The sequence below is a fragment of the Polistes canadensis genome, unplaced genomic scaffold (genome assembly GCF_001313835.1).
Source record: "Polistes canadensis isolate GaletaPanama2010 unplaced genomic scaffold, ASM131383v1 scaffold_25, whole genome shotgun sequence".
Classification (NCBI taxonomy): Eukaryota; Metazoa; Arthropoda; class Insecta; order Hymenoptera; family Vespidae; genus Polistes; species Polistes canadensis.
This window is the reverse complement of record NW_014569572.1, coordinates 976,433-994,393: the sequence shown is the minus strand read 5'-3', so window position 1 is coordinate 994,393 and position 17,961 is coordinate 976,433. Positions and strand designations below refer to the sequence as shown.

Below are 17,961 nucleotides of genomic sequence, written 5' to 3'. Positions count from 1 at the left end.
AAAAAAAAAAAAAAAAAAAAAAAAAAAAAAAAAAAAAAAAAAAAAGAAAACTACTGCCGTTATTCACGGCGAGAATGTATTACTTTTTTATTTGATTTTATTTTATTTAGAAAAAAAAAACTTCTTTTCATCTTTTTTATTCTTACTTTTTGTCTATAATTTTTCTTTATTTTTTAATTATTATATATTATCAAGAAGAATCCACTTACTCTAAAAAAGAGAATAGAGACGAACGATAAATATAACGATTCGTATTTTAGTACCTCATGTTATATTCGCCTAATTAAAAATGAATTTCTTGTTTTTTTTTATTGATTTACAAATTTTTAAACTAACATATACTGCATATATATACATATGCGTATAACTTTTTATATATATATATATACACACTTTCGTTGAAATCGTTAACAAAAATTAAAAGAAATATATATATATATTCGTTAGAGAGATAACAATCAACGGTGAGGTACAAATATCGAGTCGATAAATATTTTTTACTATTAATAAGTATGAACTGTTATCTAATATCTTTTTCGAAATCCTGTTGTAATTACGGGATAATGGCTGATAGATAGTCATCATCTCGTTGCTAGTTATTGCGGCGATAAGTTAATTATATATATATGTGTATTTCTCTTGAATACGCCTATTGATAATTCTAATTACATATATTTCTTTTTTTTTTCCTTTTCTCATCGTTTTAAGTCGAATATGCAATAACTTTGCAGGTAAGCGCTAAAATAAGTTCGTCGAGATAGATCGTAGGCAATGTTAAACGGCGATCCGCGAGCGACTAGGGGAATAGAAAAAAATGTTTTTTTTTTTTTTTTTAATCTATTATAATAACAATTTATATCTTTTTAATCGTCAATAATTGTAATCATGCGTCGAACGAAGTTTTGATAGATAAATAATCGTAATATCTTCATTAAAAGAATGAATAATAAAGAAGAGAGTGTTACGTGTTGTTCATTCTTTCCGTTCGCACACGGGTCGACGTTCATTCGAGCCTGGTTTTATGATGTATTATTTTAATTATGAATTAACGATAATCTTAATTTTACGATAGTGTATCTTGCTTTTAATCTAAACTGAACTTTATTTACGTTAGAAATGAACATCCGTAATAACGGATTAATGTTCGCGAAGTTAAAGAAACAAAAAAAAAATGTGTTGGACAAGAAATTATGTAAGGTGATAAGACACGGTACACATTAAGAGATTTTTCTCTTTTTCTTTCTTTCTTTCTCTCTCTCTTTCTCTTTCTCCTTTTTTTCTTAGATGGTGAATGCGCATCCATAATGTACGTATATATATGTATATATATATGTTCGCTTTAATGCACATATGTCTATATATGTATACATACATACATACGTATATATATATATATATCTAAGATTATGTTTACAAGAAGCAATTAGAAGTGTAATATCAGTATTTAAATATGCTCATTGGCGGTCATTTGTCGCGTACGTTTTTATATTGGTAACAAGTGCCTTAGAAATAACGATAATAATAAATACGTTGTTTACTTACATACAAACGGGGGGTGAACAAATATTTTATTATCTTAATTCCTTTCCCAATTTAATCCTTCGAACTGCGAAACCCTGATAATGGCGACTAAAGTTTTTGCTATGAAAATATAATTAAGATTATTTAATAATTATGTGTAGCATATTTATAAATTATTGATATACCTGAAGGTTTATTAAAAATGATGATACAAGTTGACTGTAAAATGTAGAAATGAATTTTAAAATAATTCAAATAGAAATAACAATATTGTTTTTAAGTCTATTAATTTGTCTCGACGGAATTAGGCTCATGTACTACAATGTTCATATTGGATGATTATTAATAACAGTGAAAAAATATCTTATTATTAATTATTATATTAGTTTTATTATTTCGTAATGCGAAAAAATTTAACCCTTTTGTTACGACATATATTACAGTCGTCTATAAGTGTTGTTCCCATCGAGAAGACGACTTCCGTTGTACGTTTATAAAATGGACACCTTTTGAACTGGAAACTTGAGCCTTATAATAAGGGTTCTTCCTAGTCAAAAGGTTAAACAGTTTCTTTTATAGTATCGCGATACTCGTATTGATGTGAGATAAAATTAGGAGTGAGGGTGAGGGGAAGGGAAACTGGTTTACGATTGCAACAGGCAACATGTGGTTCTTCGTGTGATTTTACGATGGTTGATTTTTTTCTGAGTTTCCAACATTTTTTATTGCATCAATTTATACAAATAAAAAGCAAAAAGAGTTTGATAAAAAATACATAAAAAGTACTTTTTCCCTATTGTTTAGTTTTTTTTTTTTTTTATTATCATTCTTAAAACATAATAGGTGACCTAAATGTAAAAAAAAATATATTTCAGAAAGAAATAAATTCAATGGCCTTTGGAACGAATTTTTTATCTCAAAGGGGTAATAATTCATGTGTTTTTTAAATAAAAATAACGGTCCAAGTCCTTAAACGGAGCAAAGCAATAATCGGAAGAATGAACGAAAGGGTTATAATAAATTCGTCGTGTTTTTTTCTTTTGCGAGTTAACGAAAGGTTGGATAAAAAAATGGAATAGACAAAAAAAGAAAGAAAGAACGCTTTCGTTTTTGAGAAATTAGTGTTGAAAAAAAATTCTTAACCCTTTCCTTTGGGAATTTATTTACCGAAAGAAAGCATTTAGGAACTATTGGTATCGAAAAAATATTTCTTTACTTTTGCTTTTTATACAAGATGTTTTTTTAAGTTTTCACGTTTTATAACGATTTTATCCGTGACTACTGATTTTACTTAAGATTTTTCTTGAAAAGATAAAAAAGAAGAATATTGTCCACCCTAAATGTCTTTTCTTCATTTTTGTTTGTTTACTTAAGTCAACAATAAAAAAAACATTTCGTTCTGTATCACGGGATAAAAAATGAAGAATCTACGTGAACCCTTTTTTTTTTCAAGTTTTATTGATGTCGCCGAAACACTGTTGGGCAAAGTAAGAATTTGACAAAAATGTTGAAAATATTAACCCTTTCGATACTAATGGTCGACTGTAGTCAGACATTTTGAAAACTTTATTATTTTCAAATGCATTGCATTGCAATATTGTATTTTTCTTTTTTTATCTTATTAAACTATAAAATTTTATCTGTTTTGACAACTGATCTATAAAGTAGAATCTAATTTGTTATGCAAGTATTCCTATACGTTAATTAAATTAACGATAAAGGTTTAAACGACAAATTCCTATCTTTTATTTTTTGTAATTTTCTTTATTAATTAAAACAAAATTCTAATTCAATGCTCACATTTAATTACATCCGGTTACGTGTATCGAAATGATAGCAAAGATTTGATTGATGAATCTCACAGGTAGATATATATATTCACCTGTCTCACCCTCGAATTAAGTAGCCCTTTTTTTAATCAGGTATAAAAAGTCGACGAAATCGCAGGGCTTCATACACCCTTCCCCCATATAAAGGCGTACCTAATGGGAACGATAGGAGAAAAAAACTCCCCTTCTTTCAACAGGTTGATACCCATTGTGTAACTAGCTTGTAATGGGAGCTCGAGTATCATAGATAAAAAAATGTTTTCAACTCCTGTACCCTCAACACAGGTCTCCCCTCATTGAAGAAAAAAAAGGTTCACATTTGAAGAACGGATATAGTACTTCGAGTGTATGAAAGTCAAACATTTTGTTAACATTTTTTATCGAGTAGCATTGAAATTATGAAACGTAGTATATTTAATGTGAAAAGGTTTTACGTTAGAAAAATAAATACGTAAAATAATGATTTACAAGTTTTACGTTTGAATTATTCAAGAATAAGGATTTGAAATATAATATATATATTTTTCAAGAAAAAACAAAATATATATAAAGTTAAAATTGTTTCACAACGAGTTAAAATTTATTATAACTAATTAAAAAAAGTAAATAAGATATATTCGTCATTTTAATGATAACAAATTAAAACATAGTAAAATAATGAATAATAAATCAATCGTTCGATAATTAATCGTTTCCGATAAAATAGATAATATATATTTAATAAAAAAGAATTTGAAAAAGTTATCTCTAAAAGATTGTTATTATAATAAGAATTTACATTCGTAGGTGTGAGTTTAACAAAAAAAAATGAGAATCTTTTCGAGACGACAAACCTTTGAGAAGATCAAAAAAGGGAAAATTAATTAAAATATAACAAACAGGTAACAATAGAGACAAACTAGTTCGTTCGTTTGTAGGCCAAATTATTGTTTCTTCTTTTTTTTTTTTCAGAAAAACGAGAGAAACTCAACGGTGTCCGTTGAGTTTGTTCCGCGTTCCTTGTAAAATAAAATGAATAAGTAAGTAAAACGTTTTCTATAAATAGGGCCGACGATGCCGCCGCAGCTGAGGCGAAAAACGGAAATCATTGGAACATACGTGCATTTAGGGGTCGTATCGTATGTCGACGGAAGGTAACAAAGAAAGCTAAAAAAAAATCGAAAAAGGAGAAATTAGAAAGGGGGAAAAAAAAGAGAGAAAGAGAGAGAGAGAGAGGGGGGATAAGACGAAGTCGAAAGAAAAGAGAAGTGAAAAAGTAATGGAAAAGGAAATGAAAAGGCAAAAGGAAAAGGGAAAAAAAATAGATCATGGTCAGGACCAGAATAAAAAGTAGCCAGAATTAAGGGCTGCGCTTTGTCCACCAAGCATTTTACCACCACTCTTCTCTTTGATTTTCGTTCAACAACGACCGCCCAACTCCATTTCTCTTTTTTTGAGCATGTCTGCTACTATGACTATGAGGAAAGTACTGAACCTTTCATGCTCCGCCCTTAGAGGACGGACTATGGCCCTTACAAAAAGAAGCGTTCACGAATGAAAATAATCGGCCAGCGTAGCGGTCTGGGGAAACCAAAAAAATCCGTTCCGAAAGAAAAAACAAGTAGAAAACAAAATAATAATTTTTTCAAGACACCCACCACCTCCCCTCCCACCCAAGAAAAATGATAACACTTGAAAAATAATTTTTTCCTCTCAGTTAACTCATGGGGTTTTGATTGATACGTCTTTTGCTCTAGAATTGAAGGATTCAATTTGATTTTGTTAATGTTATTAATTCAAGGACATTGCCAATGAATCTTTTCGATGACCAAGAATTGGGTCATCAATTGTATTCGAATATCTCTTTTAGTTAATCATAAATAAAGGCTTGGGCAATTGTTATATAAATTTGAATCTTTAAATCTTGTTTTGTTGACTAGCATTGTTAAGTTGTCATAACATAGTTAGCCTAAGAAAGAAACATTTGTATTGTTCAAGGACTGACCCTTTTGTAGTAAAAGAATTCAATCAGTTTTTTTATTTCTTTTTTCGATTATTTACGCCTCGAAAAATAAGATGTATTTCGCTGCATGTGTTTTATTTCTAAGACGAAGGATAAACGTTAGAAAAGATTTTTCAGGGTTATATTCTAAATAGTAAACGACGTAATTTAACAGAACACTTTAAATTAAATATAATAATAACAAGAAACTTTTATAATATAGACAAAAATAATATTAAACTTATTTGAACGTAAGACAATTTTTATATTCGTACAGAAAATGTTGTTTCACAAATTAACATTACCGTTTTTTTAGGTATATCATTTTTTATATAACTTTTTCTTTTCGCAAAGAAAAAAATCCTATTTAAAATGTCATCGGTCTATTGTAAGCAGTTTTTTTTTTTTTTATATATTTCCTTCCTTTATTATTTTTTTCTTTTTTTTTTCTTTTATTCATAACACAACTTTATAGCAATTACGTATATATAATATAAAAGAATAAGCATAACGTTTTAAATGTCTACTAACGATCATCCCCATGTATTTATTACAAAAGTGTGCGCGTGCCGATGTTGCCACGCGTTTCGGAAAACCGAACCTTTTGGTTCGAGGGACGCGAGACCCTTACCTCCCTTCTTTCTTCTTTTCCTCCGTTATTTCCATTTTATTTTATTTTATCTTTTTCTTTTTTTTTTCACTCTACTTCCACGTTCCTTACCTAAAAAAAGAACTCTTAGGAGAAATGGAAAGAAAAATCGATGAGTAAGAATAATTTAATTGTAAGCGGTCTGCAAAATAAATTTTTAATGTAAGATATCGCGGAATAGTTTTTTCGTTTATTTTTTAATATCAACCATTATTATTTCCTTTATTTAAAACTTTTATATCACAAACATATTAAACAAAGCAGCTTATTATTTTCTCATAAATCTAACATAATCATCATCATCATCATCATCATCATCATCGTGATTAAATCGTTGTTTTATTCATTTATCATGTTTTTTTTTAATTTCTTTTTAATCTGAAAAATATTTATCTCGTTGAGAGAATTGATAAGATTTTTTAATTAATTGAACAAACTCTTTTTTTTTTTTTCTTATCGTTTCAAATGATAAAAAAAGAGAGAGAAAAAATGTTGAAAGATGAATATAAAGGTCATAGAAGTCAGGATTGTGAGAATAAAAAAATGTGTTTGGGTAATGTCAGCAGATGAACCATAAGTATGGGTAGACCCAGCACGAGCGTGGGTCAGCTGTCAGTTGTTTGTCCTTATAGAGAGGGGTGCCATTTATGCGTTCGAGCCTGATCTAAAGCCCATCAATATCCCCATCATATAAGTACCAGTGGCTATCGTTCGAAAAGTTTTCTATAGATTCTGACGAATTCTTTTTTTCGTACCTGGACCGTTCTTCCCGAGCACCTAAAAATTTAGATTCTTTTTTCGATCAACGTCTTCTTTTGAAAAGAGACTCTTTTCTCAAGGTGGTATAATGTAATCTTTGAACTTATTTCTTATTCCTTCCATTTAGTTTTACTTTTTTTTTTCTAAAACGCGTTGTTCTATTTCGAAAATATTTAACAAGTTACAAAATATATACACAAATATTTGATCATTCGATATATTTTCGATATTTAATATTAGCTGTTTTCTTGTATTGATTTTATTGATTGTTAAAAAAGTGTGAAAAATATACGGAAGGATTTAAATACCAAATAATTGGGTTTGTAATCCTTTCATATCATAATATTTCACAAAAATTCTCACTTTTTTTCTTTTTTTCAAGGGATTATATTTCTTTTATATTTCTTATATATATATATATATATATATATATTGGTGCAATTGAGAGAATGTTTACATCGTTTAACTATGTATTTCTAAACCCTTTTGTTGCCTTTGTTCGGCAATACCTGAAAACCTGTTACTTGAGGTCTAATGTTAATGTCACAGTATAACATAATTAACAGTATAATTAAAACATGGGAAAATAAATTGACTAATTAATTAGTATTAATTACCAAATTAATTAAGAAGAGAAATTATGTAAAAATATTTATCTATCCATATTACTCACAGTAAAATTATAAATGATAAGATTAAAAAAAACTATTAGGAATTTTTTCCACGGAAGAGAGATATGATAAAAAACAATATTTGTAAGATCAAAATTGCTTTTTTATTTATCACTATAATGTTAATAGTGGTATTATTGATATAATTATGTTTTAATCTTTCTCATTAGCATATTATCTTTTCTCTAATGTATCGTTTTTTAACGATGAATAATTAACGAATACCTAACACAAAAAATAGATAAAACCAAGTAATTTCGTAAACCGTTAATCCATTATCTTTATTTGTATTATAATTAGTGAGATAAGAATTAGCCTATTAGTAATCATCATTTTTTTTCTGCTCATTCATTTTCTTCTAATCAATTGTCAATTGATTTTTGTATTTAATAAATAGTTGCAAATGGAATTAAAGTGACGGAAAATTATGTAATATCTTGCGATGGCTCCCCCCTGTGAATTAGGTCATTCCCCAGGGGGGCTGTTATACTTTGAAAATCACTATTATGAACTTTGTTGAGAAAAAGCTTTCTCGTGCAGTTCTGGCAAACAAGGAACGGGTCTGCTTAGAAAATGGGCCTGATTTGTTTATAAATCTCTATTCGTCCTTCAGTCCTTTTTGATCTTTTAACCATTCCCTTTTTGACTGCATTGTAATTTATCAATAGATAGTTCCAAATATTTTCACTAATGCAATAAAAGCTTATAGAAACTAAGTATCATAATAATTTCTCACTTACAGTCAAAATAACAAACGAGGCATCTCTGAAAAGATTTAAATCTTAATTTTTATTTATTTAAAATTTTGATGAGACAATAAAAAATATTTGGAAAAAAACTTATGGTAGGATTAAATTTTTTTTTTTTTATATTTCGATCATTTAAAATGCAATTGTCTCTTGATCATTGTATTTAATTGTACAAAAAGTATATATAGGATGTTCGTAATGAAAAGGGTTAAAGATATTAAATATATTATTAACAAATCATATTAATTGCGTAATAATAATATCAATGATAATGAAAAATTACGAAAGAAATGCACAAAAAATGATATCGCGTGTTGGTTTTTATTTTAATACGTTAACAAATATTTCTATTGTATAAGCTGCGAATTTTTTAAATCGTCGAGATAATTAAAAGGACGAAAGAAAAAAAAAGCATTAAAAAAGTGAAGAGAAGATTAAAAAGAAAGTGATAATGTTTGGTTAGTTCTCGAAATTAGGATCGATGAAGCATGTAATTAATTGATTTCAAGTCGACATTTTTAAGAGGACGATGGGAAAAGAAAAAACTCTCAAAAAAAAAAATGAATAGAGGCTTTAAAAAACGAGTGATAATTTTTGGTTAAACATTTTAACAGTAGGATCAATTTTTGGCGTATAACAAACGTGCTTTTCTTTTTTACGACAAATCTTGTCTCCCGGAGAGTTTACCAGATACTTTTTTACGAACTATTATTTTTTCACTTCAGGTATAAAAAGTGTCGATCATAGTGTTGCTATTTTTTCGACCGCTATACATGCCACGTTGTCTTTATTATTTTACTTTTTTATTTTTCTTTCATTCTTTACTGTGGTCAGGTTATTTTAGCGCTTGGTAAAAAAGCCTATGTTTGAGAATTTTTTATGGGGAATATACGGTAAAGGAGCAAGATACAATTCGTTCGTAGAATTTTATTTTATTTACACTACAAATTTTTTGTTAATTGCAATTTTTCACAAAATGATATTATCACAGCTCAACGAAACGAGACTCACATCGAGAAAGAAGTTAATAAATTAACAATTACGTGTTAAGCTGATTAAAAAATTCTCAATTTCTACGGATTGAATTCTTCGATTTTGAATTATTTTCTTTTAAAAGAAAGATATTTGAAAAACATGAACAAAAATGTAGAAAATAAAGATTTTTGAGAAAAACAGATCAATTTTCTCTTTAGGTAACATTATTTTTCAAGGATTCCAGAGCAATTTCTTTTTGTAGGTTTGTAGGTATTGTTAGATGTCCGAAAAGAGTATGTTTAGATTCGAAAAGAATATACCGATTGTATTGAATATAAGGAGAAATTCTGTTAGAAAAGTATAGATATTATTATAAAAGAGAAAACCTTGTTTTAGAACAATTTCAAGGAGTTTCATTGTTAGAGGATTTGCATTTATAATTCTTTTTGTGGATGCTCAGTGGTCGTACCTTTAGCCATAAAAATAGGTTTGTGCAATAAATGATACAACAGGAATTAAATATTGTTGTTACAAACGTATGACAATTGTTTAAATTTATAATATTTCCATTAGTTTAGCAAAAATAACAAAGATTTATTTATCTCGTCAATGATATATTCAATATATAATACAATATTTTTAAACAATAATTTCTTTTAGAATTGTTAACAATTTGTTTACCGTAAATTTTACAAATAAATAGATAATTGTTTAAATAAAAATTAATAAATATATACATATATATATTTGTATATATTTTACTTATTGTTGGAAATCAATTAATAACATTAAAATGAAAATAACAATTTTCTTAAATTAAATAATACATTATTCATTGTGTATAAATAATAATGCTAGATGTATAGAATAGAATTAACGCGTGAAGTATTATTAAATGTTATAATATTTTTTTGTTTAATTTAATCGACGCGTGGCGCATGCGCTTCGACAAAAATCAAACTAGTTTAAATTTTAAACATTGCAACCGACAAATACGACATTGTCGATTACAATTTGAATTCAATTACAGAATGTATTTTGTTTATTTATTATCGGATAGCCAAACATTATAATAATTTTTTCATTTAATAATTTTGCTGAATAACGACACTCTTATGTTAGAAAATAGAATTATACGCTATTTAAATATAATACACATATTTTGAAATAATATATAACAATTATAATTAATATATAACAAAAACTTTATATATTCTAATAAATATATTTTTTCGTGTGTTGTAACATCAGCTTTCTTGGAAAATGATTAATAGAATAAATTAATCGAATTATATAATATTTAATGTTTAATAATTTATAATTTTATAATAAAAAAAAAATTGTTTCTTTCCAAGATAGCTGAGTTTTTAGTAATAGTTTATACCGCCATTTAATTTTCCTACTATTTTTTTATATAACATTATATATTTAAGAAGAAATTAATATAGAAGAGGGGATTCAAAACCTTAGATGTAAACTATTGTTTAGCACAGGGAAAGGAGGGGATGAACTGGGGGTAAAATTTATAAGGAGTGGGGTTAAATCTTAGAGAAGAGGGGGACTAATAGTTCGTAATGTAGGAGGTCCCATTGCTTATAAACTAGCTTCCCACTTTGGAACATCAATAATCGATTTTTGATGTTTAAAGTATCGAGTCAAATTAAAAGAAAAACGCGAGAAAAGAAAATATTTCTTTATACAAGTGTTTAAGGTCCATTTGGTAGCTTATTGGTAGAATCCAAATAATTTAACGCGACTTATTTTCCTATTTCTAAATTGTGAGAATACAATATTACCTTCATTTTATATATGTTTTATAAACGAACATTTTTTTTTAGTATTATCATTGATACTAAATAAATAAATAACAAAAAGAAGGTATTGGTGAACGAGAAGAAAGAATTCTTCGATAAAAGATTTTAATTATCTGGACGCAGATATTTCTTTAGAAGAAAATTATTGTCTATGTCGCGTGAATATTAAACGGTTAGTATATTTTCATTTATTTTTCTGTTTGTATTTTTTTTCCTCTCTTCTTTTTTTTTTTTCTCATAATTATCGTTAACTCAACAAATATACCATAACTGTGATATAATATCAAGAATTATTCTTTTTTTTTTTCTCTCACTTTCCCCCTCAACAAATCTAAAACGTTAACTATTTCTAACGTTTAATTCTTCGTTTAAAATTAATTACAATGTTGAAATCAAAATACACATTTAGGGATAATAGAACAAAAGTACGTGTTTCTAAGGATGTGTTAACATTTGACTTTGATTTTGATATATTGTCTGTCTCTTCTATAGTTTATTAAATGTTTATTAAAGTTATATATATTTGTTGTTAAGATTTTATTGAAAAACATAAATATGTAGGATTATAGTGCAATCTTGTGGAGAATGATTAAGAGGAAGGGCAAAAGGGATCGGGGAAGGGTGCGTTTGCTCCGCCTATCCCCACTTTTACGTCAATTCAAAATCAGCTGAGATAGTCTACTACGTAATATATATAGTCGTGTCTACCATTCAACTGTTCCAGTAGAGAGCTTAATGTTTTACGATCAACCATAGGATGAGTGATAGTTGAAAATCCTATACCGTGTCTTATAAATGAATATTTTATCATTTCACATCTTATATATTTTGTTTTCGCGTATTTTATTTTTTGTTTGTTTCCCCCTTTGTTACGTATCGGTTTTTAGTGGATACGATTCTTTGTGCTGTTAATTGGTAAAACACATATAAATTTATAAGAAAACGTTCGTGGTTTCAATTCTTTGTTGGAGAAACGCATTCGTAGTTAAACATTCGAAGGAGTCAGTCGCAAATAAAAAAAAAAGAAAAAAGTAATCCGGGTAAGCGAATAATAAATTTAAGTTATATTTTATTTCTTTTTTTTAAGTTGTGTTCGGTTGTGAAAATGTAATGTCGGTTAATTTTTTAATCCCGTTTTGTAGTCGAATAAATTTGATCGCGTGTGGATAAATTTAAGTTTTAAGTCGTATAATAATTGGTAGCGTAAATTTAGAGTATTGCAAAAGTGTTAAGGAAAATAATAAAACAGAAAAAAAGATGGCTTTATGTTAGAAACGTAATCGAAGGAAAGATTTGTAGAAAGTGAAAGACCTTGAGATTTTCTAGAAGTTCAATTATTTTTACGAATATTTGCGATTTCTATTATTAAAAAAAATCGTAAAGATTATTCGTAATTTTTAATGGTAAATAATAACTGTTTTGTTTTTTTTTACTATATATTATAGTATCATCAACGTTTTTTAGTTATTTATCATTCGCGAATTCTCATTCGTCACGTCTCTTCTATTCATGGGAATCATTGAAGTCTCTTATCGTCGAGAAAATTAGATCAAAATAACGCTTGCAATATGTTCGACGAATTTTCTTAGCTTTTTATCGAAATTCTATTAGATCGTGTGCAATTTTTTTCCTTATTTCTTTTTATTTAGTATTTAAAGAGATTTATTTGTCCTTTGCCCTTTTTTTTTTTTATACTTTCTTCTAACTTTCCCTCCTCCTTTAAATAAAAATATTCCGACATTTTTAATATATTTAAATAGATAAGAAAAGAAAAATGATTCATTAAGGAAATTGAAATAACATCTGGAAAAAGTTATCCATTCTTTCTTTTCTTCTTTTAACTTTTCTTCTCTTTTAGCAAGGTCATTCCTATTATTTTTTGTCCATAGAATAAAGCTATTATATATCTTTTAAAAGGTTTGAAACGGTATTATTTAGAATTTAGGTATGGAATACTAGGTCACTTTGAACTTGGAATAATTTAATTCACCTTTTATATGCCACCTTTAATCAAACTTTTTTCTAACATTGGATAACTTTTCTTTTTTGTTTGTTTTCTATTCATTGTTTGCAGAATCCAAAGTTCATCGAAGTTCAATTTTGTTCAATTTTATTTTAAAAATCTTGATTTTTTAATGTAAAATAAGTAACTAAGCAAATTAGGAGCTTTATTTGGTATCAAGCATTAAATATTTTTAAATAAAATGAAAAGAAATAATATTGAATGCATCGTTAATATACCGAATCAGTATGAATTCCAGCATTTAAAAAAAAAGAAGAAATATTACGATCAAATTTCTACTGTACCATTTTGGGATTTTTCTGATATAGTTATAGTGAGTAACAATGTGAACCCTTCCATCCCTCTCACCCCTTATCACTCTCTCTCTCTCTCTCCCTCCCTTGTTTATTTTTTATTATTTTTATTTGTCGTGTTAGTAAATTGTCGCGTATATTTTTTTTTTTTTTTTTATTTATGTATAAATAACTATCCATTTATTTCCTCATATGTCCCATAACAAAGTTTCGTAAAGTTTGTAAAGTTGATCGCGAGTTCGTGAATGATTTGGCAACAGTAACAAATATCGCTATATCTTGAACAATGTGTTTTTTTTTTTTGTATAGATTTGCAAATCAGAAAACATGGATAACAAGCAACGATCATCCAGTGATTCCAGCGAATTAGGATCTCTGGGAGATTCTCCAATGGAATTATGTGCTGATGTGAATACCGTGATGAATAACAACGGTAATGAAGAGGCTTATTCGTGTCCCATTTGTCGCACAGTCAATTCTGATAGGTACGTTGAAAATGATTTTTCTGTTTTTTTTTTTTTTTATTATTCTATAGGAAAGTCGAATAAAGTAATATGAAAAAGAAATTAATTGCTTATTAGAGAAAAATGATAGAATAAAAACATATGAAGATTGTTGAATGCTTTTTTGAAATGAAATAATAAAAAAATAAATTTTAAATGTGATTATATATTATTTTTGTAGAACTAGTCACCTCGAGCACGTGGCCACTCATAGGTCAAAAGCGAAAAGTAAAACGAAGACATTCAGTTGCAGACAGTGCCAATTTATTGCGACAACAAAATACGAATATTGGGAACACAGCCGAAAGCATATAAAACCGGAGAAGTTATTAACATGCACACAGTGTCCGTTCGTAACGGAATTCAAACATCATCTGGATTACCATATGACAAATCATATGGGAGCTAAGCCATTCAAATGTGATCAGTGTTCTTATAGTTGCGTTAACAATTCCATGTTAAGAAGTCATTTAAAATCACATTTAAAGATTTATCAATATAGGTGTGCTGATTGCAACTTTGCATCAAAATATCATCACACGTTAAAAATTCATTTAAGAAAACAGAATCATCAGCCGGCTGTGATACTGAATGAAGACGGAACACCTGATCCTATTAAAATTATAGACGTTTATGGTAGATGCCGAGGATCAAAGAAAAACTCTAAAACGGCGAAGCAACGAAAGAAAGTTGTTCAAAAGACAAGAGTTGAACAAACTAATGCAATACCGAGTATGGTAGCTCATACTCAAGACTCATCTATTAGTTCTCTCGTTGCTTCAGTTGATTCGGCAAATTCGATTGGTCCTTCTACCAATGGCTTAGTTAATAACGTTATCAACGAAGTGAACATTCCCGATGAGCTTCCGGTTATGGTGAATAAAACAACAACTTCACCTTCATGTTCGAATCAATTACTGTCAGATGGAGAATCAAGAAAACAATTATCTCCAATGGATTTTAACACACGTGGATCATTTTTGTCTGATGAAAACAGCATCATTAGCGATCAACAGTCAGTTACCTCGAAAAAAGGAAACGGTAGCAGTCGACGAAAAGGTAAAGCATACAAACTTAATCGTGAACTCGAAATTTCGAATAGTGCAAGTGAAAATGAAGAAATAAATAAGTCGAACTGCTACAGCGGGGTTTCTATAATAAATGAAAACAACTATCATCCCAACTGTAATGATCGTTCTAATGTTCCTTCGAATAATCTTTCGCATGAAAAAGATCAATGCGACAATAATTCACTAGATCAACCTATAGATTATTCGATGAATGGTCCACGAATCCATAATAATCCATCGACTTCGATTGATTCGATTTTTAGTATGGATTCTGCAAAGTTCTTGTTATGCAAATATTGTGAAATAATGTTTCTTCACGAAATTATGTTTAAAGTGCATATGAGTTACCACGGGACAGAAAATCCATACGTTTGCGTTAAATGCGGACACAATGCCATCGATAAAGTGTCCTTTTTCCTTCACATAAGTACATCTAGTCATTAATATAATTATTTATTTAAAATTATTTATTTAAAATTATTTATTTTAATAAAAATTTAGAAAGGTGTCGTTAACGATTTATATAAATATTATATAATATGAGATATTTTTCTAATTGTTAATATTTTAATGTTATGAAAATGTTATGGAATAGTATGTTACTTTGAGTTAAGATTTGTATAAGCATCGGTTCATTCGTGTTTATTTTGTGATTGAACACTTAATCATAATGATTTAATATATTATTTATTTATACGTTTTCTTGTTCAATCGGTTCATATAATTTTGTTTGTTTATTTATTTTAATTTTGACATTTAACGTGCTAATCGTTAATTATTTAACAATTAATATATTGTTTTGTGTTAATTTTTCCAACACGAATTAACTTTTGCTTGTAATTTATTAAATGGACATAATCGTTAAGATTTAATATTATATTAACATTCTATTCTGAGTTACTAAAAGTACTAATATTGTTATTGTAAATTTTATATGTATATCTTTGTTTAGTAGTTTTTTATTTATTGGGTTTATTTTAAGTATTTTGTTTTATGCATCTGTCATTGAATAAAAATATAATGTGCAATATTTGATATAATATTATTATGATAATATTATATAAGAGAATGATAACGGTATAAACACTACGAATTATAAATATTAATTAGGAATTTATGGTCAAAATAGATCGAATTTTTAAATAAATTTGGTCTGTTATCTGACTGATTTAGATTTTTTTTTAAATTTATAATTATTCATCAGATAAAATAAGAAAGACTATAAATAATAATATAAATAATGATTTATTTATTAATATATATTAAGAGTCGATAAATGTATGAAATATTTCCTTATATACATGCTATCGAAATTCAAACTATTTTGACCAAGTCGATATTTAAGTGTTTTTTTTCACATAAATTTTCAATTATTTTTTAATGACGAATCATAGCAATAGACTTATATAAATCCAGTCCAAATAATATGTGCAATATTCGTGTAAAAATATTTGATATTCGGTAAGTAAATGTGTGGATATAAAATTTCTGGAAAATTTATCAAATCAACACCTGCCATTGGATCCGTATCATTATTTTCAAATGTGTAAATCAAACGTATCCTAAGCATCCGAGTGGTCTTTTAATTTTTATTTTCGTTCGTCTCGGCTAAATGAAAATATTTATTTTAATTTAAGCGAGTATTCGTGGACACATTGTTGCAACAAACATTTGTTCAAGAATATTCATTAATAAATATTCGTCGAATTAACGAATAATTATTATCTACAATTCACGTAAAGTCGAGTGTAGAGAATTTTCGTTATTAGATGATTAACATTTAGTCTATAAGAACAAAGATAAAATGATTACTAAGTGCCTTAGATGCGTATTAATTTACCAGTTCAATATGGAAAACATTCCTGTTTGGTTATACATATCGAATAATTGATATTAAACTAACTTATCACGAATTATGGCGGATTTAATTACAATGGTGCCACAAGAATGCTTTATCAAATATTTATACACGAAATTATATAATGTTATCACACGAATATATTTTTACGCATTTATTCAAATTGCTTAATACATTGTTAAACGTTAAGACACCAGATTTTCAATTAAATTTTATATTCAAGAAGGAGATCATGCTATTTTTTTTTTCTTGCACTATATTCCTAATCGCTTAACTTGTGTACCATTGATAAGGCGAATGAAACAAAATTGGATAAACTTACTTGAATCATCTTTTCAAAACTTTTCTTTTGTTTTTTTGCGTACTTAATTAGTAATTCCGATATTCTCTTTGATACTTTTACTTTTTCGTGGATTAACCATTCGTGATTTGTGTGAACGTCGAGATCATTAATTTTTTTCTTTGCTTATTTTCTCTGAAAAAAAAAAAAAAAGAAAAGAAAAAAAATGAAATTTAAATTATCATCTTTGAGTACATATACATATATATAAAAAAACAAAAAATATATAAGTCGTGTATCAATTAACTATAATATGGATGTTGGAGGGAAAGTTTGAAAAAAATGTGATAAAGATAATTAAGGGCGGTAAAAAGGTCTCGCGTTATTGACGATATTTTTAATTTTAATCACACCTATTAGAGAATAAAATATGATAGAAAGAAAAGAAAATAATTCTATTCAATGGTACATATTAATAATAATCAATTATCAATTTTCAACACATATTTAAAACGACATTTAGCAAACATTCAATGAACATTTCTCATTATTCAAATACGAATAGAATTTTCCGGTATACTTAATAATACAAATCCGGTATTATGTGAAATAGAAATAGAACAAGTAAACATCTCCCCTTTCCCCTGTGTCAATGAGGGCACCACTCCTGATCTTTGTACAATGCTTACGTGGCAGTTTATTTCATCTAGAGAAACCATAATTATTGTCTTGGTTTTTCAAGGAGAAATTTAGTGTCCTACGTGTTTTTCTCTTGAATAGTGTATTTACGTGGATATCAACGAAGATTTAGCAATAGATAGATTAGGTGGGGAAAGAGGAAGAAAATAATAGTAAATTCTTCGATAAAAGGATTGTGTTGCATGATCTTATTTCGGAAGAAAAGGTACGAATTATATCAGGGTTAGAGTGAACGTATTCGCGATTATATTTTATCTTTAATATTTTTCTTACGATCTTTGACCTTT

General features: G+C 27.7%; 1 protein-coding gene across 1 annotated transcript; it reads left to right on the top strand.

The window, feature by feature from the left end:
* Nucleotides 1-13,152: 13,152 nt before the first annotated feature.
* Nucleotides 13,153-15,281, top strand: LOC106783725 (protein hunchback-like). Its single transcript, XM_014742516.1, has 3 exons — nt 13,153-13,284; nt 13,574-13,749; nt 13,940-15,281. The coding sequence occupies exons 1-3, from the start codon at nt 13,153-13,155 to the stop codon at nt 15,279-15,281; spliced, it is 1,650 nt and encodes a 549-aa protein (XP_014598002.1).
* The last annotated feature ends 2,680 nt before the right edge of the window (nt 15,282-17,961 follow it).